Source organism: Benincasa hispida, chromosome 11 (genome assembly GCF_027475165.1).
Source record: "Benincasa hispida cultivar pf3 chromosome 11, pf3_genome.v1.1, whole genome shotgun sequence".
Taxonomy (NCBI): Eukaryota; Viridiplantae; Streptophyta; class Magnoliopsida; order Cucurbitales; family Cucurbitaceae; genus Benincasa; species Benincasa hispida.
Window position 1 is genome coordinate 10,066,358 of NC_143488.1, and position 27,139 is coordinate 10,093,496.

The window sequence follows — 27,139 nt, forward strand, 5'->3', positions numbered from 1 at the left end:
ATTGTTTAATTAATTATTTATTATTAATTTTATTAAAAAATTAATTTATGAAATTAATAAAGTTTTTAATTTTGAAAACAAAATTGATTTTGGAAATCAATTTGAAAAACAAAATTTGAAAACATGAAAATGGAAAAGTGGGAAATCTCCACTTACTAATTTAGTAACTCACTCAATTCCCACCATTTTCTTAATTCAATCTTCTAAGCATGAGGTGCTCTTCATGCAACTATCTTCTTTGCATGATGGTCTTGCAATAAATAAGGAAGATTAGACTGAGAATCGGGGATGCAATTTGAAGCACTTGAGAGGTTTTTGCTGAAAAACTTGAGGTTGAAGAAGGTGTTCTTCGAAGGAATATCAGTGAGCTTCTTCTCCAAATTCCTTTTATTCAAGCTTATTTTGAGTCCCACAACTCAATCTAAGGCACCAAGAGAATAGTTAGGAAGGCCTTGAGTTGGTTCACAAGAAGATTTGGAGAAGATTTGCAGATATCGAGTTTTAAGAGATTCTACAAAGGCATGTCTTGAAACCCTTTTATTAATGTATGAACATGCTTTGTTTATAGCCAAAATTAATGAATTAGAATGCTTATTGATCCTTGTTTCTTCTATTGCATGCTGATATAATCTAACTGAAGGAACTCTTATATAAGAGTACCTATGAGCGAAAGCGGATCTTTCAAATTCATTGTGATAGAATTTTCACATATACATTCACACATACATATATGCATTAACAACGCTAAATTACTGGCATGCTTTCAGATAAAATAAACAAGAGACTGAGAGAACATATGTCACACCCCATCCCAGACTACTCTCATAGCCTAGGAAAGGACATGACTGCAGCAGTTATCAACCCTTTTGTTGACACTTACTACCTAATAACTCTTGCGGAAATAACTCTGATACTAATGTGCAAACTCATATACAGCGAATGCCACTTAGGCCAAATTCATTAAGTTTAAAAACACAATATATTTAGAGTGATTACATTACTAGTTTCACAAGTCTCGATGCCCAAAACCTTAGTCCCCATATGAACAATTGTAACATGTGTACAATATTTACAGTAACCACCTAACAGATGGGTTACAATATCTTTGTCCTTTAGTGGTAGAGCAGATGCAGAGCTATCTCCTGAGGATTTGACCGCTACCTGGGGGAAAGGAAAACATTTAAAAACGGGATGAGCTTGCTGGCCCAGTAAATGACTTAAGAAAGAAAACTGATTCTCATGCAAAAGTCTCAATAAAGAGATTAAACTGAAATATAAATTTCTACAGTAACCTTGTATTGTAGTATAAACATTTTCCAAGTTTAAGCATATAAAGTTGTTTTTATCAGAAAATATTAAAACTGTTCCTTAGTTGAGAATAACCCTACTGTGGTTAAATCCCAACGTCAACTGCTAGTCAAGAGAGAACCCTTTTGCTCAATCTCTGACTGCTAGTCAAGAGAGAACCCTTTTGCTCAATCTCTGACCTTAACTACCTACGTGTACGTGGCCATACTAAGTACCGTCATACCTTAAGTAATTTTTCTCAGATACCTTCTCTAAAATTTTCCTTCAGTATCGAGCTGCTCGGATACCTTCTCAAATGTCCTTCGGTATCGAGTTGGTCGGATACCTTCTCAAATGTCCTTCAGTATCACGTTTCAAGAAAACTAGTCATAAATGACTTTCTCTTTAAAGCATGTAAAGTATAATGCATAGAAAACATATCTTTAAAGATACTAACACATGCTTGGTGTATTTAAACACACATAAATAGTTTTTCAATAAACTTTAATACATGGCATGCGTTTAAAATATAACTCATGGTTTGCTTGGAAATCACTTTGTAAAACTAGCTAGCATGAGAATAATCTTTCTTTAAAACATGGTTTCTTTAAAACATTGTAAATATTTAGTCACTCACCTTGGTCGTTTAGGAACCTCTCTCTAGAAGTTCCTTGATCACCTCGGGCTCCTTTTTGAACCTTAAGATCCAGATTCAAATTTAATGCTCAAATTACTCATAGTTCTAAATCTTATCTTAAGATACTTTCTTCTGTAAACATGTTCTAAAATGTCTCAGAAAGCTTACCTAAAAATATTAGCTCAGAAATTCTCGTGGTTTGGCCGGAACCATCAAATCTTCAATACTGGCTCAAGCTTACCCGACAGCTTAACCCTTCTATCTTTTCCTCACTTTCCAGTCCGATTCCTTGGAGCTTCTTCTTCAGTAGCCCTACCCTGAAAACTAGACTCGTGGAGCTTTCAAGTGGCTTTGAAATCACTCCAAACGCACAAGTATGTTGGAAGATATTCTCGTCCCAAATTGATGTTATTTCCAAACTTTACTGTTCAACTGCGTCTCCCCTTGAAGCTTTATGACCGACGCATACGTTCTTTCATCAACGCATAGTTTCCTCACAATCAGCCTTCCTACACTCTTCTTAATATTCTTTGAGTTATGATTTGAAGAGAAGTCCTTAGCCCTATTTATAGACGTCCAAAATGCTAAACCCTAAACCCTAAACCCTAAACCCTAAACCCTAAACCCTAAACGCATAGTTTCCTCACAATCAACGCATAGTTTCCTCACAACTGCGTCTCCTACTTGGTCGCATGTCCAAGTGACTTTTCCCCATACTATGAATGCAACTTTCATGTCATCGCAATCTAAAGTGTCTTCCTCTTCCATAGCCAACCAAAATGCTTAAATTTGCATGTCTTCTTGTGCATCCACCTCATTTGCTTAAGGCCTAAGATTTCTTCCTAACAAGCCACATATCCGGATGACGACCTTCAATGCGTCCATCCAATCTCATATGCGCCCATTTACCACAAATGCGCTCATCCAACCTCATTTGCGTCCATCCAACATCAAAATGCATTCATTTAATCTTACCTTGTGCATCCAATTGACGCAACTTGATCACATATGTTAGATGCTCACAAGGCTCGTCTTTGACCGTATATCCTTCTTTTTTGCATGGCTTACCTTTGCCCTATGCGTTCAACTAGGATAATGACCAACACTCTTCCAACGCATACTATTAGCCTTGTCCTATGCACCCACATGCCCTCGGATGTCCAACGCATATAACAGGTCGTATAGTTCACACCATGCATTCAACATCACCGCATAATATTAGCCTTATGTACCGCAAGCCTTAGCAACGCAAGACGTTTCTCCATGTGTCCATCATGGCTTGTCTCATCGCCTAGCTCATCGTCTAGTACTACTGCCGCATAGCACCATCGCATAGCGTTGCCGCATAGCACCATCGCATACCGTTGCTGCATAGCACCAATATATCGCATGGCTCTAGTTCATCGTGTAGCGCTAACACCCATCATCTAGCGAAGCACGATTATCGTCTAGCGCACATGCCCATCGCGTAGCGCCATCGCCCAGCGTCATTGTCTAGCGTTGCTGCCGATCGTGCAGTGTCAATGCCTCATCATCTAATGCTATCGCCCATCGCATAGCCCTATCGCCCATTGCATAGCGCTATCGTTTAGCTCCCCGCATTGTTACATGATCGCTTACCTCATCGTGTAGCGCTGCTCACTTACTAAACGATCATCTACCTCATTGTGTAGTGCCACTCCTTTGCTACACGATCGTCCAGCGCTCATGCCCGTGCAAACTTGAGGCTGTCGCATGCTTTGCTAACCTCTCAAGACATTGGCTGACGCATGCGTTTCTCTTGGCCATACTTTGGCTTTCTTCAACACCCAAATAACCTCTAAAATCAGCAAGGCCAATGCATGGAACAACACTTATCCAATTTTCTAGCTTCCAATGCATGGGTTACACTTAGCCAATTTTTCCAAACTTTACCCAAAAGTCAAGCTTTCAACTTCACACTTTTCTTCTAATTTTTCACCCTTTTCTCTACAATTACACATTAATTTCCACATCAACCTACTCACTACACTGGTCTCATTAGGGAACATACTCAAATAGAGAAATTAGGGCTCAGAGTTCACAACATACCAGTTGAAGACTTTCTTTAGAATAAATCTCACTCCTTGTGCTCTCGCTAGAACGCTAGACAATCATTCAGTAACACCCCAGTCATCTACCACGAACGGCTTCGCACGAACACCCGGAAATGGGGACGACACCACCACTCGGAGCCCTTAGTATTCTCGGAGTGAGCATTCAAAGTGTGGGCTTTGTTCGGATTTGGTAGAGGTGAGGAAGAAAGGCTATCGTATACAAAGACCAAGTAAGTGGGAGAAGGGAACGACTATCGTATAGTCGGGATGCTTGATCTTAGGCGAGGTACACGATCGTATAGGAAAAGCTAGGCGATCATCTATACGATCGTTTAGAAAGGCTCAGACACTAAGCGATTGTTTAGTAAATGGTAAGCGGTCGTTTAGAGAAGCGCGAGCGCGAATGAGCGATCATTTAGCAAACGTGAGCTTATCGGATGTGCTCTTAATTACTAAGCAATGGAATCCAATCACACAGTGAGCAATTCTACGTATATCTTGCAAAATGAAAATCATTTTCATTTTATACTTCAGTTATGAAAACCGAATTGAACTTCCCACTAACGCATGAATACAGAGAAACGTCGGGCAGTTATCTCATAACTGTCCAATTAATAAAATAATAAATATAATCATAGTATATTCATAACCTATAGTTTGATATCATATATCAACCATAGTTTTTTCTCCTTTACTTGATATAAATCATATTTATATCCAATTTTTTCCAAATTAATATACCTCATACATTTAGTCAATCATATCATATATAATTAACCAGTTCAATTATATTATATATAATTGATCTCTCTCTTGTCAATTTGAACATTTCAAACTGACCCAAAAACTGATTATCAACTTGTATCCAAACTACCAAGGGAACCTTATGAACCTATGGCTCGAAGCTCCAACGGTATGTGAATAGCTGACTAAACTCTTTAGCTACGAGACCCATCATCCGTTAATTGTCAGGCATTCCACTAAAGACTGACAGTTGAACTCTTCTCACTACAGATATATTTCTGTGTCAATCGAATATAACCAGTCAATAGTACGATAACCCTTCACAGATGCTCGTAAGTACAGTTGGGCCAATTTACCGTTTTGCTCCTGTAGTTACATCTCACTCCTTAAGTACCACTGATCCCTCTAATAAACAATACAACATAGTCACTATGTGTAGACACCTCTCGAGCCATGAGAAGGTATGTGGCGTCACATCGTTCAAGCCCTAGGATGAGTTCTTAAGGGAGTTATCTATCTACTTACCCCTACTTCGGGAAAGAAGTGAATTTCATCTTGTGTAGCTGAGTTCCCAGCTCCCATATCAGACGAATCCCCAAAGTGGTAGGTTTGAGTTAGTGGCCCGACCACTCGCACCCATGCAAATCAAAGGATCGCCCTCAATGGCAGGAGTTCCCAACTCACTCAAGATTGAGGTCATGTTACCTATGGTCATCCTAGTGAAGTGAAGTCTCTGTCATGAACGGTGTTATATAATGAGACGTTAACACTTTGTGGTCAGGTCTTGTACAAACTCTTTGTATAGAACGCCCCCGCTCGCATGTCTTCTATATGCATGATCAGGATCAGACCATCTGTGACAAGTCACAACACTTGTAACTATTCCACAAAGTGGGAAGCATCCGTAGCATTACCAGGATAAAGTTTCCCTCCTATATCATGAACGGTGTTATATAATGAGACGTTAACACTTTGTAGTCAGGTCTTGTACAAACTCTTTGTATAGAATGCCCCCGCTCGCATGTCTCCTATATGCATGATCAGGATCAGACCATCTGTGACAACACAACACTTGTAACTATTCCACAAAGTGGGACGCATCCGTAGCATTACCAGGATAAAGTTTCCCTCCTATATCCATATACTACAAACCATTTTGATTATCACTTAAGACATGATCCACTTGTATGTCACCACATATATGCTTAAGTTACATAAAGACAACCAGGGATTTTAGTTTATTGGTCTATGGTAAAGCAAATAAAACATCCAAATGTGCAAAGTCAAGAAGTGAAGTGAATATCATATATTATACATCACAAGCATTCGTACAAACTGTTTACAAATTATAAGACACGAGACTTTAAGGCATCATCCCCAACACTAACAACTTTGATACCAATTGATGTAGCCTAAAGGAGATAAAAGGAGGATTCTCTCTAAGAACCAAAATTGTTGATCTTTTATTAGAATGGATAATGTATTTCATACGAGAAGGAAAAGTTCCTATTTAAATTTACTGCAAGCTGGGATAAAAAGCGAATTAACCTAGAATATTACCTAATTATCCAATTAACCCATATTCTTCTTACATCACTGGGCCTTGGGACTTGACAATGCTTCTGCATATATTTTTCTTATATTTGCAAGTTTTAGCTTTTTAATTAAACCTTTAAATTTTTTGAATGTTTCATTCGTTTTTATTTATTTATTTATTTTAAATTAAAGTTAGGGGTACCCCAAACAGAGATTTTATATTATGAGTTTTATAATAAAAATTTATTTTATTCTTTTGAATTTAGTCAAATTTTGTGAAAATGTCGTCTTGAAATTTATGCATGCATGGTAGCGGTCCGATTCTCATTCTAGAAAGTCGGATCGTTACACTAACTTTTAATTTTTTGTTCAAGATCCATAACTTTTAAAATATTTAAAAGTCAAAGAATAAATTTGTAATTTTGAAAGTTCAGGAACCAAATAGACACAAATCCTCAATATTTAAGTGTTAAACTTATAATTTAACGTTTTCAATTTTTTTTTTTTTTAACAAACACTTCTAAAAAAATTACTATTATCATTGATAAAAGTTGAGAGTTTGATACTTTTATTGATATCAATATTTAAATTCTAAATTCTAACACATATTATTGTTCTGAACTTTGTATTTGTATTAAATTCTTCAATATAGTGAATACAATCTCTAATACATAATCCTTTGATGTTTTCTCTCGAAAAATAAACTTTAATCTTTGGACTTGTTGATCTTTTTGGATGATCTGCCTTTGGGCTTGATGATCTTCTTGGAGGATCGATCTATGGATTTGTTGATCTTGTTGATCGGTTTAGATTGACCTATGACTTGTTGATCGGCTAAGATCGACCTCTGACTTGTTGATCAGCTTGGATCGACCTTTGGCTTGTTGATCAACTTGGATCGATCTCTGGTTTGTTGATTGTTCATATCAACTTTTGGAGCTTCAATCTTCTAGCCTTTAAGCTTGAAAGCTTCAGTCTTCAAGATTTAAGAGCTTCACGGCTTCAATCTTCAGAACTTAAGGGCTTCATGGCTTCAGTATTCAGAATTTAAGAAGAGTTATATTTTTCAGAGTTTCATTATTTGGAATTTCATATCTTTAGAGAGCTTTGGCCTTTAATTCTTCCAATCTTTAGGAAGTTGTAAACTTGAGATCGATCAAAGCTTCAATCTTCTGGAATTTAAGAAATTTTTAGTCTTCCAAGTTTTCAATCTTCATGAGGTTGTAATCTTTAGATAAATCGGAGTTTCAGAGTCTTGAAATCTTTGGAGCTTCAATTTTTAGGTCTTCAGAGCTTCAACATTACGTTGTCAATGCTTCCAAGCTCCCTAAAATGAAGAGCTAAGGCCTCTATTTATAGAGGTATTCCCATGGGTCTTATATGAGCTTTAGCCCATTTGCTTTGGGGCATGGACTAAAGTTGGGCATTGGCCCAATCTTTTAGTTGGTACAAATATCCACAATAGGCTTCATTTGGGTTGGACCTTGGATTCGAGCTAGCTACTCAGCCCAATCCAATTCATAGTTTCCTCTAAGGACTTGGGCTTTCATTGTTATGATGTAGTAACTTGTGATTAGCCAAAATTTCTTATTCAATGGTTACAAATATAGACAAAAAATTCAATTTTATAAATAATAGATCATTTAGGTTCATTTTAGTAACTATTTGGATTTTGGTTTTTGTTTTTGAAAATTAAGCCTATAGACACTACTTCCACCTCCAAGTTTTTCGTTTGGAATTGTTTAAAAAACTAAACCAAAATTTGAAAACTAAAAAAATAGACTTTAAAAACTTGTTTTTATTTCTTAAATTTGGCTAAGATTCAACCATTGTATTTACAAAAGATGCACATTATTGTAAGAAATGAGGAGAAAATAGTTTTAATTTTCAAAAACTAAAAACAAAAAACGAAATGGTTATCAAATGGGAGCTTAATTTTTAAAATCTTTGAATATGTCAATGACCTATTATATACAAATTGAAGATTGGGTTGGATACACTTAAGTTCTGAGACTTTTTTTTAGTACAATAGAGGTGGAAAGTTCTAACCACATACTTCTTGATCACTAATGCATAATGAGTATAGTTAGCTATGCTCGCTTTGATAAAAATTTAGAGAATAAATAGATACACATTTAGAAGTCAAGATTAAATTATAATTTGAACTATAATCAATTATTAATAAATACATAATCTATATTAAAAAACGTACTAAAAAATCTATATTAAAAAAAATCATCCCTACTAAATATGTGTAGGATATATCCAAATTTTGGGAGCAGTTATTGGGATAATTGCAAATACAAATTAACTATTTGTACCACATTATCTCACATTTAATCCCAAATGAACAGAAAAAAACAAAAAACAAAACAAATAGTAACACACTTTTGGTAGTCCAGTTCACCGACTTAAAAGCATTAAAACAAATAAAGCAAGTATTGTCAAAAGAAAAAAAGCAAATAAAGCAAATGATTAAAGAGATATAATATAACATTTCCATTTTGAATAATTCCAAATCTTTAATATTTCAACGGCTTTCACCCTTTTAATTACTCGTTCCTTTCCTGTCTAAGCCTGTATTAAAAGACCAAAATACTTATTTTTGCTTTCCTTTTTTTACAATTATTATTTTTATTTCACATGGTAAGTCATTTTTAATTTGCTTTAATTATAAATTTAGTTCCTTATAGTTTTCATGATATCTTTTTATTTTTATTTTGTGTAATACGCCCTTTATTTTTGTCAATTTAATGGTTATGGGAGACTATAATTAATAATTTATTTATAAACTTTAGTCGATTTTTTAAGACATAAATCCATTTCATTATCATATTATTTCATTATCTTACTCATTTGAAATTAGTCGACTTAAGGTTTGGAGATCGACTGAAACGTAAAGTTTGGAGAGTTGTTTGGTGTGTTGTTATCTACCCATATTTGACGCAAGTGTAATATGCATATCTATAGTATCACTTTACATTCTCCACAAGTGATTAATCTGGATGTTCGATCTAAGATTTTGACATATTGTTCTAAATGACCTGAGACTGAGAATATTCTCTTGTGGGGACCCAAGGAGACTCGTCTCTTTAGGAATTTTTTTCTTGAATTGTATGTACTTGATTGTTTTTTACTTTTGTTTATTAGCTAGTTTTTGTAGTGTTTTGTTTGTGTCTTGACTTCAAGCAGTGAGATCTCTCTTTAATAATCTTTTAAAAAAAATATATAAATTTAGGTTGTTATTACAACACATCATGTAATCCTTAATTAATACCATGAACATATCAGGAAAGTATTAAATTAATCAATAATAAAGAACTATTATGCATAAAATTAGCTATAATTTAAAATTTCTACTCTAAGGTCATATATCCAAACAAAAAAGAATAAATAATATGTCGAAAAAACGAAGAAGCAGCCACAAACTTTCGGTTAGCCAGGTGGCCAACCACAATGCAAAAGACGGGGATGTGGACCCACTTATAAATCCACGTGGCGTTTTTTCACTCGTCAGAGATGTTCGTTTTAATAACTCCGTTCTCTCGCTGTCGTTTTCAAGATCACCTAATCAACGTCCACGTGTCCCGTTCAGATCATCCAAACCTTTCCTTTTGTGCTTTTTGAAAAAACCGCTTGGTTCTTTCGTCTCTCTGCTCAAACAAACTTCATTATATATTATTATTACACAAAATTAAGATTCGTCGGTTATCACAAAGCGGATGTTCATTTCATCTTCCATTTTCAGTCTTCTGATCTCAGTCAATTTTCATTCACTCAGATTCTCAGGGACTGGACTCCTCCCGCAGTCGCCAAGATGTTTGTCATGAAACTCGTTCAGAAGGCTTCGCGTAAGGTAAGTTCACTCTTTAATTTCTTTCCACTCCGCTAATTAACTTCTCTTCTTCCGATCTTCGTTACTGAATCGTCTTCATCGCATTGTCGATCGGACTCTTTTGATCTTATAGTGTCTTTTACTTTATTAGCTTGATCACTGCTTCGATTGAGTCGTTCTGCTTTGTTTCTTGTTCGGGTTTGATTTGTTTTTGCGGAATCTACGAGGCTTGAAACAAACGAAAAGCTCGAATTGATTTCCTCAGCTGTATAAAATTGACTGGAGTTTTCAAAATTGACCAATGCGAAGTTCGGTATCTTATTTCTGTTTACTAATTTTTGGTTCCTGGAAAGTTTGGGGAAATACCTTGGAATCTATCCGGAAAAGACTAGTTGTAGGAGTTGGAATTTTATAGATTTGATGCCAATTTCAAGTGCGATGTGTTTTATGTTTTTTATCCTTCCTCCATTTCGCTTCTGCGAATCGAGCGAAGGTCTTCGAGTTCGAAGAAGAGGAAGAAGAAATTGCCACGTGGATGAGGATTTTGATTTTTTTAGTTGGAAAAAAAAGCTTTGATCGTCTGGAGTCGAGGGGTCGGCAGATAAGGCCGAAGCCGATATTTATTGGTTTTTATTTATTTATGTGAAAAATAAAATCCAATGGTCGTATTATTAGCGACCCTTGTACGCGACGTCGTGCCGTGCCGTACGAAATTTTTAAAAGTTTGGCGGAGGGCAAATGATATTTGAGCTCGTTTGTCTTCTTTGAAAATATTATCTTAAAATTTAATTGTTACTTCGTTGGTTTTCGTAAATTTATTATTTACTATATCGACTAACGAGAAATATGACAGATTTGGTAAAAATAGTAAATCAATATTTCTTTGGTAAAAATGATAAAATAAATTAAAATAAAAAATGAACGAATTTATGAAAGTCTAAATTACCTAATCGAAATATTAATAACTACACGATAATTAAAACAAATCAAGTCCATTCTCAATCCTAATTTTTTTTTTCTAATTTTTTAAAGCTAGATTCTATTCCCAATGAGATCTTTAAATTAATATTTTCAAATATTTTATTATATTCCTAAATTTTGTCATCAAAATGTATGTTTCTATTTCATAAAATTGGGCAACATATTATTTTTAGTGTAACAAATGACAAATTTGAGTATGGCTCAACTAACATGAATTTGTACAACCTTTCCTATCCCACATACTACCAAGAGAAAAACACAAAAATCCTTTTCAAGTTTCTCTCTTATTCTTTTTATTATTAATCTTTGAAACCTTATGAGTCTAATAAGTACCTAAAATTTTAGTTTTGAATCCAATAGGTAAGAAATTTATAGATATAATAAAAACAAAATTTCTAGTTCAGAATTTTTTTGGACATAAATTCAATTCTATATTTAGCGGATAAGTTGATTTTTAAAAAATCTCACTATATCATATAATTATGATACATAAAATTCAATTTTATATTTAGTGTATAAGTTAATTTTTAACAATCTCAATACGCCAAAAAATTATTATACATAAAATCGATAAGGCAAGAAGTTATTTGATATTTTCTTAATTTAAAAGAAAAAATTTGGGTGTTAGCCACCTATCTTTGTACAAACTCCCAATAAAATATATCATGCGTCAAATATTTTTTTTTTAATTATTATTTTTTATTATTATTATTTATTTGTTGTATTTGTTTATTGTGTGTGTGGGTGAACTTATCATATGTTTAGTCATATTAGACATATATGGAGAGAGAAAAGTCGATTGTTTAACTTGATAAGGTGAGTGAGATTTGAGATTCTAATCTATAAATAATGAAAGAGTGAGAGAGAGGAGCGGTTCACGTGATGGGCGGCTGGGTTCAGAGGTAATTTAATCTGCCCATGTCCAGCGGCTGGGACATTTGGATTTCCCAACTATAGCGGGAACTTGGTTTTAAACGCTCTTTTACTCCACTGCTGCCACTACCCCACACTGGAAGTCTTGAATTTTCGAAATGGACCCTTCATAATTCATATATTATCGCCTGAATTATTTATTTCCACCGCACTATTAAATTTAAAGGTTTCCCATGTTGCCTTAATTTTTAAATTGTTTGTCACGTAAAATCATTCTCTCTCAGATTTATTTGCTTTTATTAGATTCTGTTCTTCAAAAAAAAAAAAAAAAAAAAAAACAAAAACAAAAACAAAAAAAACTCACTGTATGCAGTTCATCCAATTACAAGTTGCCACATGGCAATTTTTTTTTTTTTTCAGAATTGATATTCTTAAATATTTTTTTCTTTGTGATTTTATGAGATGTATAGAGATAGGTGTAATATGGGTCCAACCTAAGTATTACTCAAATTATTTTATCTGCCTGATTTTTTCTTTAAAAATACAGTGCCCCCAGCAGAAGAAAATATTGTTAACAAAATCAGTTTTTGTCCCTAGAATTATGAATTTTACTTGAGTAGGTTAACAATTTTGTTCCTACTATCTAACAAGCTTAAAATTTAACTATTTTTATTTTCACTTGCCCCATTGCTTGAATGTGATAATTAATTGATTAGTTATGTGACATGCTACTTAGTAAGTTGACAAAAAATGTACGGGATAAGTTGACAAAAAATGTTTAGGAAAAATTAAACCGCCTATTAGTTCTTCTAAGTATTTGCCAACTCGTAAATTATCATGTCATATAATTTTTTTTATCTAAGGTAGGTTGGAATAGTCTTTAGGATGAATGTTGTATATTGTGACCAACTAAACTATGCTTATTGTCAACCTTTACTTCTTAGAAGTATACAAGATATTTTTTTACAGTTATTTCAATTGTCATCAAATGCGAACAGATCTGCTGGCCAAGGTATTTATTTGAATAAATATGTAATGCTTCATGTCCCATAGTTGAATTTAACAAACGACAAAGTCACATAACAACTAAGGTTGATGGAGTAAGAACTCTTATTGAAAGAAATTGTATATCGAACAAAAGATTACAACTGTATTCGTATCAAAAGTGTAGGGTTCAGTTTGGTTCGTATACACTGCAATTTCCCTTTAATCGAATTGGAGCCTTGATGGTTAGAACATGCTTTGAAAACTGGCTCTAATACTATTATTAGGTACTTAAGCAACTTGGAGAACTACACCTCAAAAGCCAGCTATTTAGGTAAGAACCAAGCCACTTAAGTACCACATTGGTCTTCTCATTCTAACCGAATTGAGACAAAGGTAGGCGATACTACCTTGTTTCCTAACTACCAATTTGTGAGGATACCACCTACCAAGAATACTCGAGAACACAAAGAACGCAAAGAACACTGCATATAGAAATATATATTGCAATAACAATGAAGAAACTACAATATACCCTAATCTTTCGAGAGGGCTAGACTCTCCCACATTCCACGGAAGGAACTCACTACCAAATTCTTCACTCCCTTCCTCTCAACCCACTCCCACTATTTATAACCAAAAGCCCTAACAAGTTCACTATCTAATTACTAATATGCCCCTTAATCATACTAATATTTTACTAATAATCCTACTATCTCCATAATTAGGGGGGACTTACATAGTCTTCTGGTGGTGGAGAATCTTTTCGGGATCGAATATTTTGGTTTCTCATTAATGGTATTTACCAAATTTTCTGCAGTTGCCATTTGAACAACTGAAAGCAACCAAGGTCGAAAGATATGGAAGTAAATGACCCGAATTTATCACTTCCATAGTTCAGTACTAGGTTTTAAACGATTACTTCTGAAGAAATACAAATTAATAATCAAAGTGGTTGTAGTTCTTTCTGGTTTAAGGAGTATGTGGGGATGAAAAACAAGAAATGAAGAGTAGGATATTGATTGATATATATCCATGAAACAAGGGGTTTGCATGGGTAAATTAGAAGTCTTACTTCTTTGCTAAACATGAAAAACATGGAGAAAAGAAAGTTTTAAATAAATTGGCATGTTTGTGATGCAGCCAGGAGGCACCTTTGATAGTTTGAAAGGAAGCGAGGTGGAACCACGTCTTGCCTTCCACTATGGCATTCCATCAGGGTCTACTACTTCTGCCTATGACTCTGTCCAAAAGATACTTGCTCTTTCTACCAGGTATGTTTCCTTCGTTCCGCCCATGATCATAACTTCTTTTTTCCAATTTCTTTAATTAATTACCCATTTACCTCTTATTTTCAGTTAATTTTTTGGTGAAATAATTGAATGTTATAACTTCCAATTTATATTGTCATTCGTGTAGAGATGGTCGAATTAAGCTATTTGGGAAAGATAATTCTCAGACTCTACTCGAGTCTAAGTCGGCAATTCCTAGCAAGTTTTTGCAAGTATACTGATTCTTATCTTTTCAGTTCTGTATCTGTTGAACATTTACCCTTCAGATGCTTCCTATTAAGTTAACTTCTAAAGATATTGAAATTTGTCATTTCCAGTTCATGGAGAACCAGGGATTCCTTCTTAATGTTACTTCAAAAAACGAAATTGAGGTATTTCATTTAGAGGAGACTAATTCTGATTTCAGCGAAGTAGATTACTTGATTAGGTCATAATCTCTTCATGCATTCAATGATACTTGGTTGTGAATTGTGATCTGTTTCCGATGTAATATGACATTCAATTTGACAAACCTGCTTGTGTAGGTTTGGGATATAGACAGGAAGTTGTTGGCACATGTTCATGTTTTCGAGCAAGAAATCACTTCTTTCACGATCTTGCAACAGAGTACATATATGTAAGTTTGTTCTGCCTTCATCGAGATTGTAAGCGTGTTACTGTCCTTAAAGTCTGTTATGAGGACTCCCTGTTACTAAAACTTGCAGGTATGTTGGAGATTATCTCGGTAATGTTTCAATTTTGAAGCTTGATCAAAGTGTCTGCAACATCATACAAATGAAGTATATCATACCTGTTTCAGCCTCGCGCGGTGAGACCCCTTTTATTTCCTCCCTCTCTGCATTCTCTTTGAACATCTTTATCACAAATTGTTTACAATACAATCATGCACTGACAAGTTGTCTACAGTGTAACCTTTCTAGTCTTGAACTGAAACTACTACCCAAACGTCATCTTGTTCAGGAAATCCAGCTGAAGGTACCAGTGATTCTTCTATAGGCCACATACTACCACAACCGACCACTGAATTTAAGAGGTAAAGCAAAACATCATGGCCTTGATTCACACAGCTTTGTTAAAAAATTAAATTAAATAGGAGAATTATTAAAATGCAAGGTTATCACTGTCATATTTGTTTCTGCTCTTGTAGAGTGCTTCTAATATTCAGTGATGGCTTGATTACTTTGTGGGAAATTAAAGAATCCAAATCTATCTTCATTACGGGTGGGAATTCCATGCTATCAGTATCACCATATCAAGAAGCAAAGAAGGTGACTTCTGCATGTTGGGCTTGCCCTTTAGGAAGTAAAGTTGCTCTCGGGTATAGCAATGGAGATGTTCTAATATGGGCTATTCCTTATGGCCAAAATCCAAAAACTGAACCAGTGTCAGAGAATAGCAGTCGAACCGGTCCTTTATTTAAGCTTAATCTTGGATATAAGTTGGACAAAGTTCCTATAGCATCACTGAGGTGTAATTATGTGGATGTGAAAGCAAGTCGGCTGTATGTTATGGGGGCCTCTTCAAACTCACTGCAGGTACTGCAGTTTATATGCAACGGTTCCAGTGAAGCATATTGTTTTATTAATCTATTTTCTTTTCAAACTAGTGAAACATAAATCTGTTTTTTAATTTTTGTTAAACTTTTCCAGTTCACCTTAGAGGCTATTTATGGTTTATAACTTTTCCTAACAAGGTAAAATTAAATTTGACCTTTTTATGATTGTGTACCTTTCATAGCTATTTGAGCAACGGTGTACCAGTAACATTAGTAGGTGCATGTTTGTCATCTTTCTATTCCAAATTCCAGTTCCTACTTCGTATTAGTATGCCGATATTATTGCATGAAACCTAAGCTAAAACATGGTTCATCCAGGTGTGGTAGATTATATTAATTAATGCTATGCTAGGCCTCTTCGGACTAGTATTTGGGTGTAACAATCTACGAGTTAGAAGAATTGCTAGTTTTGGGATGTAACTGAACAATATTAGAGCATACTTTTGTTAGGAATGCAAATAAGCTCCACATGGGAGAATCCATGGTGTATAAGTAAGGATAATTATCTTCATTGGTATTAGATTTTTTGGGTGAAACCAAAAGCAAAGCGACAAGGGTTTATGTTCAAAGTGGATAATAGCATACCAATATGGAGATAGGTGGAAGTTCTGTTTTTCTTATCAAGTTTGCTATCTCTGTGTTCATTGTGCATGCATTAGCAGGACCTAAATTTAAATTGAACTAACATCTAGTTAATTTGGAGGTAGGTAGTCTTGTTGAATGAGCAAATTGAAGCTCGCATGATCAAATTGGGGCTTCAACTGTCTGAACCTTGCGTTGACATGGAAATCATTTCAAGCCTCAGTGACCACAACAAGAACAAGCAGCATCATCTTCTTTTGCTTGGAAAATCTGGCTGTCTATACACTTATGATGATTGCTTGATTGAAAAATATCTCCTACAACAATTACAATCAAGGTCCGCAACCTCACTTCCAAAAGAGGCTATGCTTAAGATTCCGTTTGTTGATTCACACATAACTGTGGCAAGATTTTTCACCAATAATTCTTGTTCACTCTATGCTTCAGATGAGGTAATGCTAAAAGCATAAATCTTTTCATGTTTTTATGCATTCTATTCCTCACCATATATTAATTTTTCTAGTCAGTTACGAGAGTGCGATTTCTGATATGTCTCACTTTAGGATTACATTCAGCGGATAAACGACATTCCTTCCCTTTTTCTTTCTGAATCAAATTCAAAGGAAGTAACATACTTGGATACAGTCCAATTTGGTGGATTTTTAAAGGTTGAAAATTTGTATATATCTGGACATGATGATGGAAGCATAAACTTTTGGGATGCATCGTGCCCAATTTTCATCCCGATCTATTCATTGCAACAACAGGTAACTATTATTCTTATCTGAGTTAAAAGAGTTCAAATAGAAGAGAAATTATAGTTTGTTTTCATATCTTTATTTCCCTTTATTAGCTTTAATTCATAATTAAGGAGTCTATTCCTGCTACTTGGGCTGGATCACATAGTACATACTTTAAAGTGACACGGGAGCTATAAACATTATTTGTTTTCTTGACCACAAATTAAGCACACGGGAGATTTGGACAAAAGACCCTTAAAAGAATTTTAAACATTACAACTGGCTATTTATTTGAAATATATATTTCCATTGGGCTAATGAGTGAGGATATCTTTCCTCATTTGGGACTTGAGTAGCAGGTATGCCATGAAAAGTCATTTTTACCCTGTAGATTTAACTAAAAATAGGATTCATACTGTAAAGTAGATAATATATTATTATTATGGATGCAGAGTGAAGATGATTTTTCTTTAAGTGGTATTCCGGTGACAGCATTGCATTTTGATGGCAGTTCTCAGATTCTTGTTTCTGGAGATCATAGCGGAATGGTGAAGTGATATGTTTGAATAATTTTACAAAACTGAAAAAGTATGCTTCTTAATGGTTTAATGTTATGGCTATTGAATTTCTCAGGTCCGGGTCTTTAAATTTCGACCAGAACCTTATACAGCAGACAACAGCTTTATGCCTTTCCAAGGTACAACAGCTTTATGCCTTTCCAAGGTAGTCTTAGGTTCATGAGTCCATGACTTAAAAAAGATTTTATTGGTTTGTTTGATCATTTATCAAGTAGCAATGAGTTTTCCATGGTGCAAATTGCATTCATGTGTTCTGAAAGTGATTATCTGACATACCACAGGAAGTACAAAGAAACGGAACAATCATATTATCCAGAGTGTTAAACTTGTAAAAGTTGATGGTTCAATACTTGCAATTAACATAAACCCCAGATCAAATCATCTTGCTGTTGGATCTGATAGAGGATATGTAAGCTGACTCTCTTATTTTGCACTTCTCATCTTGACTTTTGAAGTTTGTTTCTTTTTAAGTCAATTCACCTGAATTCTGCGTAATAAAATTCGCATGGCAATGACTATGAAAGTCAAGAATGTCAGAGGACATGGATTGTGTCTTCTCTTCAGTTTCAGGTAGATTGGCTCTATGTTTGGAGGAGAACTAACAAATTTAATTTGCCACAATTTTTATCATCTTCAACAGGTTTCCCTATACGATATACAAGGATCCAACCTTATATATCAAAAACGTATCGCCAGTGAAATATCTACCGGTATTATTTCTTTGCAGTTTGAAAGCTGCAATCTACAAGGTTTTGAGAAAAATCTTCTCACTATTGCAACAAAGGATTCTTCTATTTTGGCTCTTGATGATGAAACGGGAAATACAATAAGTGCTAGTATGGTTCATCCCAAGAAACCCTCCAGAGCTCTATTCATGCAGATTTTATGTAAGATCTACCTTCTACAAGTTTTCTATTCTTACTTGAAGCATCCTCTTTTCTAGAAATAACTCTCTCCCTCTCTCTATGCACAATGCACATACACAAACTTTTAGGGCTCCCATCCATTGATGATGTAGAAGAATCATACTGAACTCCGTTTCCTTTGGATTTCTGCAGATGGACAAGATGCATCAACCAGAGGATCAGGAATTTCAAATGATGAAGAACTGGGAATAGGTAGTAATCCAGCTGTGGATAGCGTGCCAAAACAGTCCCTAGTATTACTTTGTTCTGAGAAAGCTGCATATGTATTTTCCTTTGTGCACGCTGTTCAGGTAGTAATCATCTGTAGGGCACCCAATTGAACTATCTTTCTGCACTATAATATGAGAATACGACTGTTATTGTTCTTTCTTCTCAGGGAATCAAGAAGGTTCTTTACAAGAAGAAGTTTCACTCGACATGTTGTTGGGCATCAACCTTCTATAGTACCTCAGATGTTGTTGGCCTCTTGCTTGTTTTTTGTACTGGGAAAATTGAAATAAGGTGCTGGTTGTGTTTGACATCCTTTGCTCGTGCTTTAGTCAAATTATACCATGATAGACTAAGAAGCATAGACATGAGACATGAACACAAGTACACGGCAATACGCCAATTTTAAAAAACTAGGATAGGGACCTGCTGGGAATCGGAATACACTATTTTTTTTTTATTATTAATTATTTTAGGATATATATAAATGTAACATAAAATACTAAATGCACTTCACCAAAAAAAGCATAAAAAGTCAAGTTAATTTATAACTATAGGAGATGGAATTGTAGGTTTCTAACTTTAGTTTTTTATGTTTCTTTTTAAAAAAAAATATTTTTAATCTTTGGTTAAAAAAATGGGCTCTCCTTTCATTTGTTTGTTTTTTTCAATCCTAGTTTAACATAGAATTGATTTGGACTTTAAATTTGGAACCAACATAAAAGGTTGGACCATTTTCTCTTCAAAAAATTTCACGAACGTGTCCAAAAAATGTCCTAAACGTGTCCTACGTGTCCAAAATTAAAAATAAATAAATAAAAGCAGGACACAGAAATTTGCGAGTCCAACATAGACACTCTGCCTAAAACGGAGTGTCCATACTTCGTTGGTGTATGGAGATATAGTGTTACATTATATTTTTTTCTCTATGATCTCAATGTCCACAAGTAGGAGTGCTTTGCTTGCCAGTAGTCAAAGGTTGCTCAAAGCTTACATTTCTGAGGTTTTGGTTTCCATTATGGCTGCTGGAACGATTAGACTGTTCCTAAGCCATAAGTTTTAAATGCAACTTGATTGGTACACTATACTAGGTTAATCTATTAGTTGATTTATTTAGTGTACCACTACCAATTTTTTCATGATCTCATAGGTTTTCCTCATCGCATTTGGAGTGTGTATTTTTTATCCGTTTGGCACATATTAACTTTAATACCTACCAATTATAGGTCCTTGCCAGAGTTCTCTCTCTTAAAGGAGACTTCAGTAAGAGGTTTCAAATATTCTCCTTCAAAAGTCAATTCGTTGCCTGAAAGCATTATATGTTCTTCCAAGGATGGAGAACTTCTTGTGGTATGAAGAAGCATGGATGTTAATTTTAATATTTCTCGCACCTCAAAGATAGTTAAGTGCTGTTTTTTTTTCTTCTTCTTAATGTTTGTCATTTTTGTGAAATAGGTGAATGGTGATCAAGAGATCTTTATTGTATCAGTATTGTGCCACAAGAAACTATTTAGGTATACATTTCCTTCATGTAAGATGTATTTTTTGTTTCAAAATATCAGTTTGGAATTCCATTCCCCCATGTGTATTACTATCTTAAGAAACTACTTCAATGGTATTTTGAAGGTGAATTTAAGACATGTTTACTGCTCTGTTTTTGTTCTAGGATTTTGGACTCTGTCAGTCACATATACAGGAAAGATTATATGCTTTCACAAGAATCGGCCACTGCTCACAAGGAAAAGAAGAAGGTATAAATATTGCTTAAACTTGGTTGCAGCGAGAACGTTCAATCAAAAGGGTAATAAATAAAGCATGTTTTCCGAATGCTAGGGTATATTTACTTCGGTTTTCCAAGAGATAGCTGGAAACAAAGCAAAACAGGCTCCTGATGCCGAAATAGAAGATACTAGAGTAAGTGTTGAAGAACTTTCCGTAATCTTCTCATCTCCCAACTTCCACAGGGACGTTAAGATCAGTGAAGGTAGTGAAAAGTTGGTTGCAATTGAAGACAAGTCAGAGCTGGATATAGGTATTCACTCCACGACCTAGTTTATCATTTACATATTGGATTTTTTTTTTTTTTTTTTTTTTGCTAAATTACAAAGAAATATTCCGAACTTTTTCGGATATTTCAAGAATATTTTAAATCCTTTTAAAGTTACAACATAGCCCTTGACCTTTCCTTAATATTCCAAAACTAGCCCGACCTTTCCTTAATATTCCAAAACTACTCTAAGCATATATATCCATTATAATATTAGAAGATAAAAATATAGACTTAAAAATTAGAACGATGTGACGATGACCTAAAATAGAAATTGAGACTCAACAATGACCAATCTGGTACATTTTAAGTCCCAATTTTCATCCAACATTTCAAAGAATTTCTACTCTTAGAGTAATTTTGAAACTTTCATGAAAGTTTAAGGATAATCTTAAAACTTTTAAGTTTGACTATTTTTTTTTAGTTTTTTTTTTAAATTTTAATTTAGCCATTCCTTTTCGGTCCACCTGTGACTCACATTGGACCAGCGGGTGGCCATTCTAACAATGAACCGATCTCTAATATCCATAAATAAACCAAGAGTTACGCTTCACGGAACGTATACTCTGAACATGTTATCTTGTCCTTTTTATCCTTCATCAGATGACATTGAACTTGAAGATCCTGTTGAAAAATCAAAAGACCAGAGCATGTTGGCTTCTCTAAATAAGCAAAAGTTGGCAAGTACGTTTAATTCTTTCAAAGGTCAGTGTCCTTCCGTCTTCAACAGGAAAATCTCTTCTTGAAGCTTTTCTTTTTCTTTAGAATCTGTTCATTTTAATAATTTTGACATTCAAAGTGAAGATTAGTGTAGAATTATATCTTTATAGAGATGTTTTATTACAATGAGACTTGAACTATTGATTTGATTATAACTTTACAATGCGAAACAATGCTCATATCCATGGACGTACTAATTGAAACAAGCCTTGTTTTAAAAAAATTTCAGGAAAATTAAAACAGATGAAGGTCAAGACGGAGAAAAACCCAGCCAAGGAAGAGCAACCTGATTGGAATGCAACAGATAACAGGGCAGGTGCAGTTGATCAAATCAAGAAGAAGTATGGGTATTCATCGACTGGTGTAAGTATAAACTGGCCAGCCATCTCCTAACTAGGCATAGAAGTGGTTTTGATATAGTGATTTAGAAACTATTGTGATAAAGAATAGTTTGATAAGTTTTTATGAAGTTGCATCACCATTGATCACCATCGTTTTGTTTGCCTACACTACAGGATACAAGTGTTGCAAAAATGACAGAAAGCAAGCTGCAAGAGAACTTAACGAAATTACAGGTACAATCACCGAATTGGATCCAGATCTTCTAACTTCACCCTTTTTTTTTTGTATATATATTGTTAAGAAGAAAAGTTGGGTTGAAAGTTCTGCTAGACATATATCTCATTGAATAGGACCATCTATAACTATTTCCATAATCTTTTTTAAAATACCATTTCAGCCCATGTGCTTACATCCTATTTTAGTCCAATGTTTTCAGTTGTCTAAATTTAACCTATATACTTTAAATAAATTTGAAATTTAGTCCTTATAAATTAACTTTTACCGATATTTGTTAAAAGAATAACAAAAAATTGATGCAAGAAAATAAATATAAAAATACATTTTCAAAATTTATTAAAAAAAAATAATAATAATGCTATTAAAGATTTTTTCTTTTTCTTTTTCTTTTATTATTTTTTTAAATAATCCATGAACATGATGTTAGTTTGTGTTTGTATGGGCAGGGAATCAACTCAAGAGCTACGGATATGCAAGACACAGCAAAGTCATTTTCATCCATGGCAACTCAATTACTGCGAACTGCTGAACACGGAAAGAAACCGTAATTAAATAGTCCTTATCCCTTTTCCATTTGATTATTTATATATATATATATATATATAAATATATATATATTTTTTTTTTGTTTATATGTTTTGATTTGGTTTTGTTGTCCATAAATATACATATAATGCTTATGCAACGCAATCCCCGGGTGCCAAAAGTGTCTCTGATTTTTGCGAAGAGGCCAGACAGCACCAAAATCCTCTAATTTAAGTCTTTTCTTTTCTTACAAATAACTCCTCTTTCTTTCTTTCTCTTTTAGAAGCTTCATTACTTCTTTATAGAAATTAAACTCACGTTTCATATAACACCTTATTTTCACTTATTGTTATATTTTCACTTATTCACATTTCCCATCTGTAGCCTTCGCTAATCAAGTTGATTGATATTAAAACAAAGTGGTAATATCTTTATTTTTTACGATGAATGTTCTAAACATGTCAATCCGAACTTAGCTTAATGAATAAAAACAACAATGACTATCATAAAAGTCAATGGTTCAATCTCTATCCCGGAATTGTTGAACGGAAAACTATCAACAAAAAGATGGCTTATGAAATAATAGTGAAATTCAAAAAACAAAATAAAAACTTTATTAGGGACACAAGAATAAAAATGATATTGTTTCTATTTTTTAATTATTAATAATATTGGGCTATACGGATTCGAACCGTTGTAATGTTGTTATTAGGCTGGCATATGAATTTATTACAAGAGCATGAGAGCCATCTAGTTCAGTGGTAGATAAGCTGGCTAAACAGAATTAAAATAATAATAAAATCTGCACTCATTTAAAATTAGAAATCACCGTAAAGTTATGGACAAATCATAGTGATTTGTAAATAATCCCTAAAGAATTAGGGAGAGGCTTTATGTGATCAGGTCCACATGAGCACCACTGACTTTATATGGCTTAAGCAAATTTGAAAATGCCATAAAAGTAAAAACTTACTCGCGCACATGGAAGGAGCTGGCTTAGATAGAAGCAAGCGAGGCATAACACTTAATGCTGCTGCTGCTCCAGCATGTTCAACAGTTGACCATGAATTTGCTCTTTAGCCCCATCCCTATTATTTGGATTCAACGTCAATATATTTGCCCCTGGATGATTTCTCAGCCTTGCAACTGTAAAATTTTCACAGTTTACGCAGGTTTTAGATGTCAACTCAAATTGCGGAACCACCATAAAACAATGTAAATCACAGACCAATACCAAAAGCCTATAGAGAAACCAAAATGACTGTGATTCAATCTCTAATCATTAAGATGCTCTATTAGATAAACGTTGTCAATACTATTAGATGGACACAACCAACTGCGATTGTAATTCAACTTAAATCTAATTAGTCATGGTGTTCAATATATCTGCCAACCAAACTGCGAACATTTTACTTTCCTCCCATGCAATTTGGAATTCTCTAATTTGGGAGTATTTGAGTTTATGTGAATGTACCTCCAGGTATATCCCGTCCAAACTTGGGAATGGGGATCGAAGCCAAAAGTGGAGTATTTGACTCCAAAACCTTCAGAACGGCCGGAAAAAATGATGAACTAAACAATTCCATCTTCCCAACCTCATCTATGATGAAGAGATCAGCATCTTTTTCAACCTGTGCCGAATATCATTTCTTCAGAATACCAAGCAGTCAATTCCAAGACATGTAATCCAATATGCAAGTACCACTCATAACTAAAGCAATTTTCAAAAACCATGAACTTAGAGGCGTTCACTACTCCTGATTTAAACCATCCAAATATTAAACAAATTCAACGCAGCTATAGTTTTAACTTTGGGAAGTATGGCCATCCAGTGAGCCTATTAGCTTAAAAAATACACTTTCCATTATTTGGATAAGATTGTTTGTTATATACACGGCAAAGTTCTGAATACCCTGATCGAAAATTAAGCATGTAGTTTCAATAGTTATGGCTATCAACCCCTCACCATGATGAACACTTTTTCATTATTAACTTTTTTATATAAACAAAATGGAGAAAACTCGAATGAATGAAAAATTCAAAGGGAACACAAGACGTATAGTCAACTCGTGTGAAATCTTTTCGAACGTTAAGTGTGAGTTTTGTTTTTGTTCTTTTTTGGTAAGAGAAGTGAGTTCTTCATCTGTGCACATTCTACACTTCAATTCATCCATATTACCTGCAGTTCTGGCAATGCCAATGACTCAAATGATGCTATATCAACTTTATACCTCCCAACAGTGGGCCATCTTAGAGACTCCGAGCTGCCAATTATATCAATAGAGGTTACAGGAAACATGGTTTGGTAGTAACCAGTAATGATTTTTTAAAAATAATAATAATAATAATGAAGAAAAATATAATATGCTTAACCTGTACACCTAAAAACATTCCCATCAGGTTCAGGCAATCTCTCAAGACTAGAGTGTCAATGAATTTCCAACATATTAACATGCTCAGGGTCGGGAAAAACGAATTTGAGGGTGAAAACTTTTTGTTATGTTCATTATTTTGAAGACAAAAAAGACATCCATGGATAATACTATAAAGCCGATTTTAAAAGGTCTTTCTCTCGTGGACTAAATTAAATTAACCAGGCAATTCATTTCACTACCTTAATTGATAAATCACTATTGTGTTAGATTATGTCTTTAGATTGGCATGTCAGCCTGTAGATTCCATTGCAAGTCTCATGCCCACACCGATTAATGCAAGCTAATACAGATGAATGCAACCATTCTTACATGGGAAAAAAAAAAATTGAATACACATAAATTGTTCGGATAGAGTAGGTTCAAAACATGAAAAGGGAAGAAGACACAGAACAATTTATCGACCAGAAAAAATCATAGTAATATTACTGCGACGAAGCTTATAAGTCGTCATAATTGGATGATAACAAGTGCGGCTCAAGACATAGAACATACTAGAACTACATCGTCCTAGAAACTGAGGAAAACCTCAACACGATATCAGTATCATGTGGAACTTCAAGTCAATTCCCGTAGCATGGCAGTTCAGATGAAAAATGGAGCAAAGAATTACAGTGATTGCATTACAAATGAAAAGAAATAAAATGAAGCATTGGAAAATCAAGTATTGAGAATAAGGAACCAACCGAAGTTAGAGGATGAGAGAGAGAGGTGAGAACCTGGACACAGAGGTGGAGGCAAGGGGAGATGTTCGGCCATCTAAGGTAACAACTTCAAAGCCAACACGCTGGCTTCCTTGCCTGATTTCTCCTGTGAAAACGGAACGACCATAGAAAAATCGATGGCAGAGAAACAAAAAGAGGAAGGAATCTGCTTACGAGTGTAGAAGCCTTTGATCTTCAAGTTAGGGTTAGAGGCCTTAAGCATCTCAAAAACCTTAACGATCAGCGTGGTTTTCCCCACACCCTGCGCACAAACAAAGCACAATTTCATTGTTCTTCATTCAATTCCATATTCCGATCTACAGCGGCGGAATAGCTTACCGGTGGCCCCGTAACCAGCAGGCACCGCCCTGGCCCTCCCATTTCACAGTTCCTTTTGGAATTCCCATACACCGTAATCTTTCTTATTTAAATCAAATTTAGTCCGATACTAAACTTTTTTTTTTCTCTCCTCTTCTCTCTCATTACAATTTGTAAACGAAGAATTGAACTTCTGATCTAAATGGTTCGAAATTAAGATTACAATTATACATTATTAATATAAATTTTATCATTTAAATTATACTTATTTTGACTCTAATGTGATATTCTAATAGACTAAATTTTAATGAAAAAATAGTGACATGATATGACTTAAATTTAAATATTTTAATTCTCACTTTATATTTGTTGCCCTAGAAAATTTGATGAAGTGACGATAGTTAGGAAGTTTGTGTAAAGATTGCACATAAATGTTTGGCTATATAAAATTTTGAAGTTGGATTAGACTTGATATTAGATATCTTAAAGCTAAACATATTAGTTGATTTGCACATCTTCAGCAAAGTATATAGTTATTTTACGTCATTTCATCCAAAAGTTTTTGGACTAACTACTATATCATGCTATCTCATTTATCATAATATTTAGTAAATGTTATGTTAATTGACACTAAATTTACAAACTAAAGACATACATTATTAAAGTCTAAGAATATTATTGACCATTCAAGAATTAAAAAAAAAAAAAAAAAGGAAATAAACAACATTTGAGGGTGGGTAATTGATGTCTAGGGAAATTTGAACCTTTAACCTCAAAGGAGTTAGTACATGTCAATTGCCCTTGAGTCATACTCACATTGACAATTAGTAAGAAAGTTAGAAGGATAATATGGTGGAATCATTTCTAAAGTAACACATGTAGGCCAAATTCATAACTTTACACATGTAGGCCAAGTTCATAACTTTACATTTAGGTTGGATTAACCCTAATTGACAAATTCTTTCTTCTCAATACATAGCTA

At 34.3% G+C, this 27,139-nt stretch overlaps 2 protein-coding genes across 6 annotated transcripts; one reads left to right on the forward strand and one right to left on the reverse strand.

The window, feature by feature from the left end:
* Nucleotides 1-9,934: 9,934 nt before the first annotated feature.
* Nucleotides 9,935-22,960, forward strand: DAW1 (Transducin/WD40 repeat-like superfamily protein). Of its 4 annotated transcripts, none has more exons than XM_090306841.1 (24): nucleotides 9,935-10,135; nucleotides 14,096-14,226; nucleotides 14,372-14,479; nucleotides 14,562-14,671; nucleotides 14,769-14,860; nucleotides 14,949-15,052; nucleotides 15,205-15,277; nucleotides 15,392-15,779; nucleotides 16,507-16,833; nucleotides 16,945-17,148; nucleotides 17,574-17,669; nucleotides 17,755-17,818; nucleotides 17,981-18,108; nucleotides 18,340-18,586; nucleotides 18,758-18,915; nucleotides 19,002-19,126; nucleotides 20,059-20,182; nucleotides 20,288-20,346; nucleotides 20,499-20,583; nucleotides 20,666-20,864; nucleotides 21,483-21,584; nucleotides 21,829-21,962; nucleotides 22,115-22,174; nucleotides 22,625-22,960. In XM_090306841.1, coding segments are annotated over exons 5-24 (2,781 nt in total). In that variant the 5' UTR covers nucleotides 9,935-10,135; nucleotides 14,096-14,226; nucleotides 14,372-14,479; nucleotides 14,562-14,671; nucleotides 14,769-14,858; the 3' UTR covers nucleotides 22,727-22,960. The 4 variants fall into 4 exon arrangements, with proteins under 4 accessions (XP_090162967.1, XP_090162968.1, XP_090162965.1 ...); XM_090306842.1 differs by having other exon boundaries at nucleotides 9,940-10,135; nucleotides 14,372-14,456; nucleotides 14,562-14,615; XM_090306839.1 differs by lacking the exon at nucleotides 21,483-21,584 and having other exon boundaries at nucleotides 9,941-10,135; nucleotides 14,372-14,456; nucleotides 14,562-14,615.
* LOC120091070 (uncharacterized) lies at nucleotides 21,180-26,384 on the reverse strand. 2 transcript variants are annotated; one of them, XR_005485648.2, is made up of 7 exons: nucleotides 26,179-26,361; nucleotides 26,014-26,101; nucleotides 25,855-25,945; nucleotides 24,883-24,967; nucleotides 24,178-24,334; nucleotides 23,677-23,849; nucleotides 21,180-21,647 (listed from the first exon to the last, which is right to left on the reverse strand). XR_005485648.2 is itself a non-coding variant. In XM_039048884.2 (6 exons), the coding sequence occupies exons 1-6, from the start codon at nucleotides 26,218-26,220 to the stop codon at nucleotides 23,728-23,730; spliced, it is 585 nt and encodes a 194-aa protein (XP_038904812.1). In that variant the 5' UTR covers nucleotides 26,221-26,384; the 3' UTR covers nucleotides 23,335-23,727. The 2 variants fall into 2 exon arrangements, 1 of the variants encoding a protein (XP_038904812.1); XM_039048884.2 differs by lacking the exon at nucleotides 21,180-21,647 and having other exon boundaries at nucleotides 23,335-23,849; nucleotides 26,179-26,384.
* Nucleotides 26,385-27,139: the final 755 nt, after the last annotated feature.

Coding starts and splice junctions, on each gene's coding strand:
- DAW1 (XM_090306842.1), top strand. CDS start 10,097: ATGTTTGTCATGAAACTCGTTCAGAAGGCTTCGCGTAAG. Junction 14,616..14,768: donor CTTCAAAAAACGAAATTGAG/GTATTTCATTTA, acceptor CTGCTTGTGTAG/GTTTGGGATATAGACAGGAA. Junction 17,819..17,980: donor CAGCTTTATGCCTTTCCAAG/GTACAACAGCTT, acceptor GACATACCACAG/GAAGTACAAAGAAACGGAAC.
- LOC120091070 (XM_039048884.2), bottom strand. CDS start 26,220: ATGGGAGGGCCAGGGCGGTGCCTGCTGGTTACGGGGCCACCG. Junction 25,946..26,013: donor GATCAAAGGCTTCTACACTC/GTAAGCAGATTC, acceptor CCGTTTTCACAG/GAGAAATCAGGCAAGGAAGC. Junction 24,335..24,882: donor TGGCATTGCCAGAACTGCAG/GTAATATGGATG, acceptor TATTCGGCACAG/GTTGAAAAAGATGCTGATCT.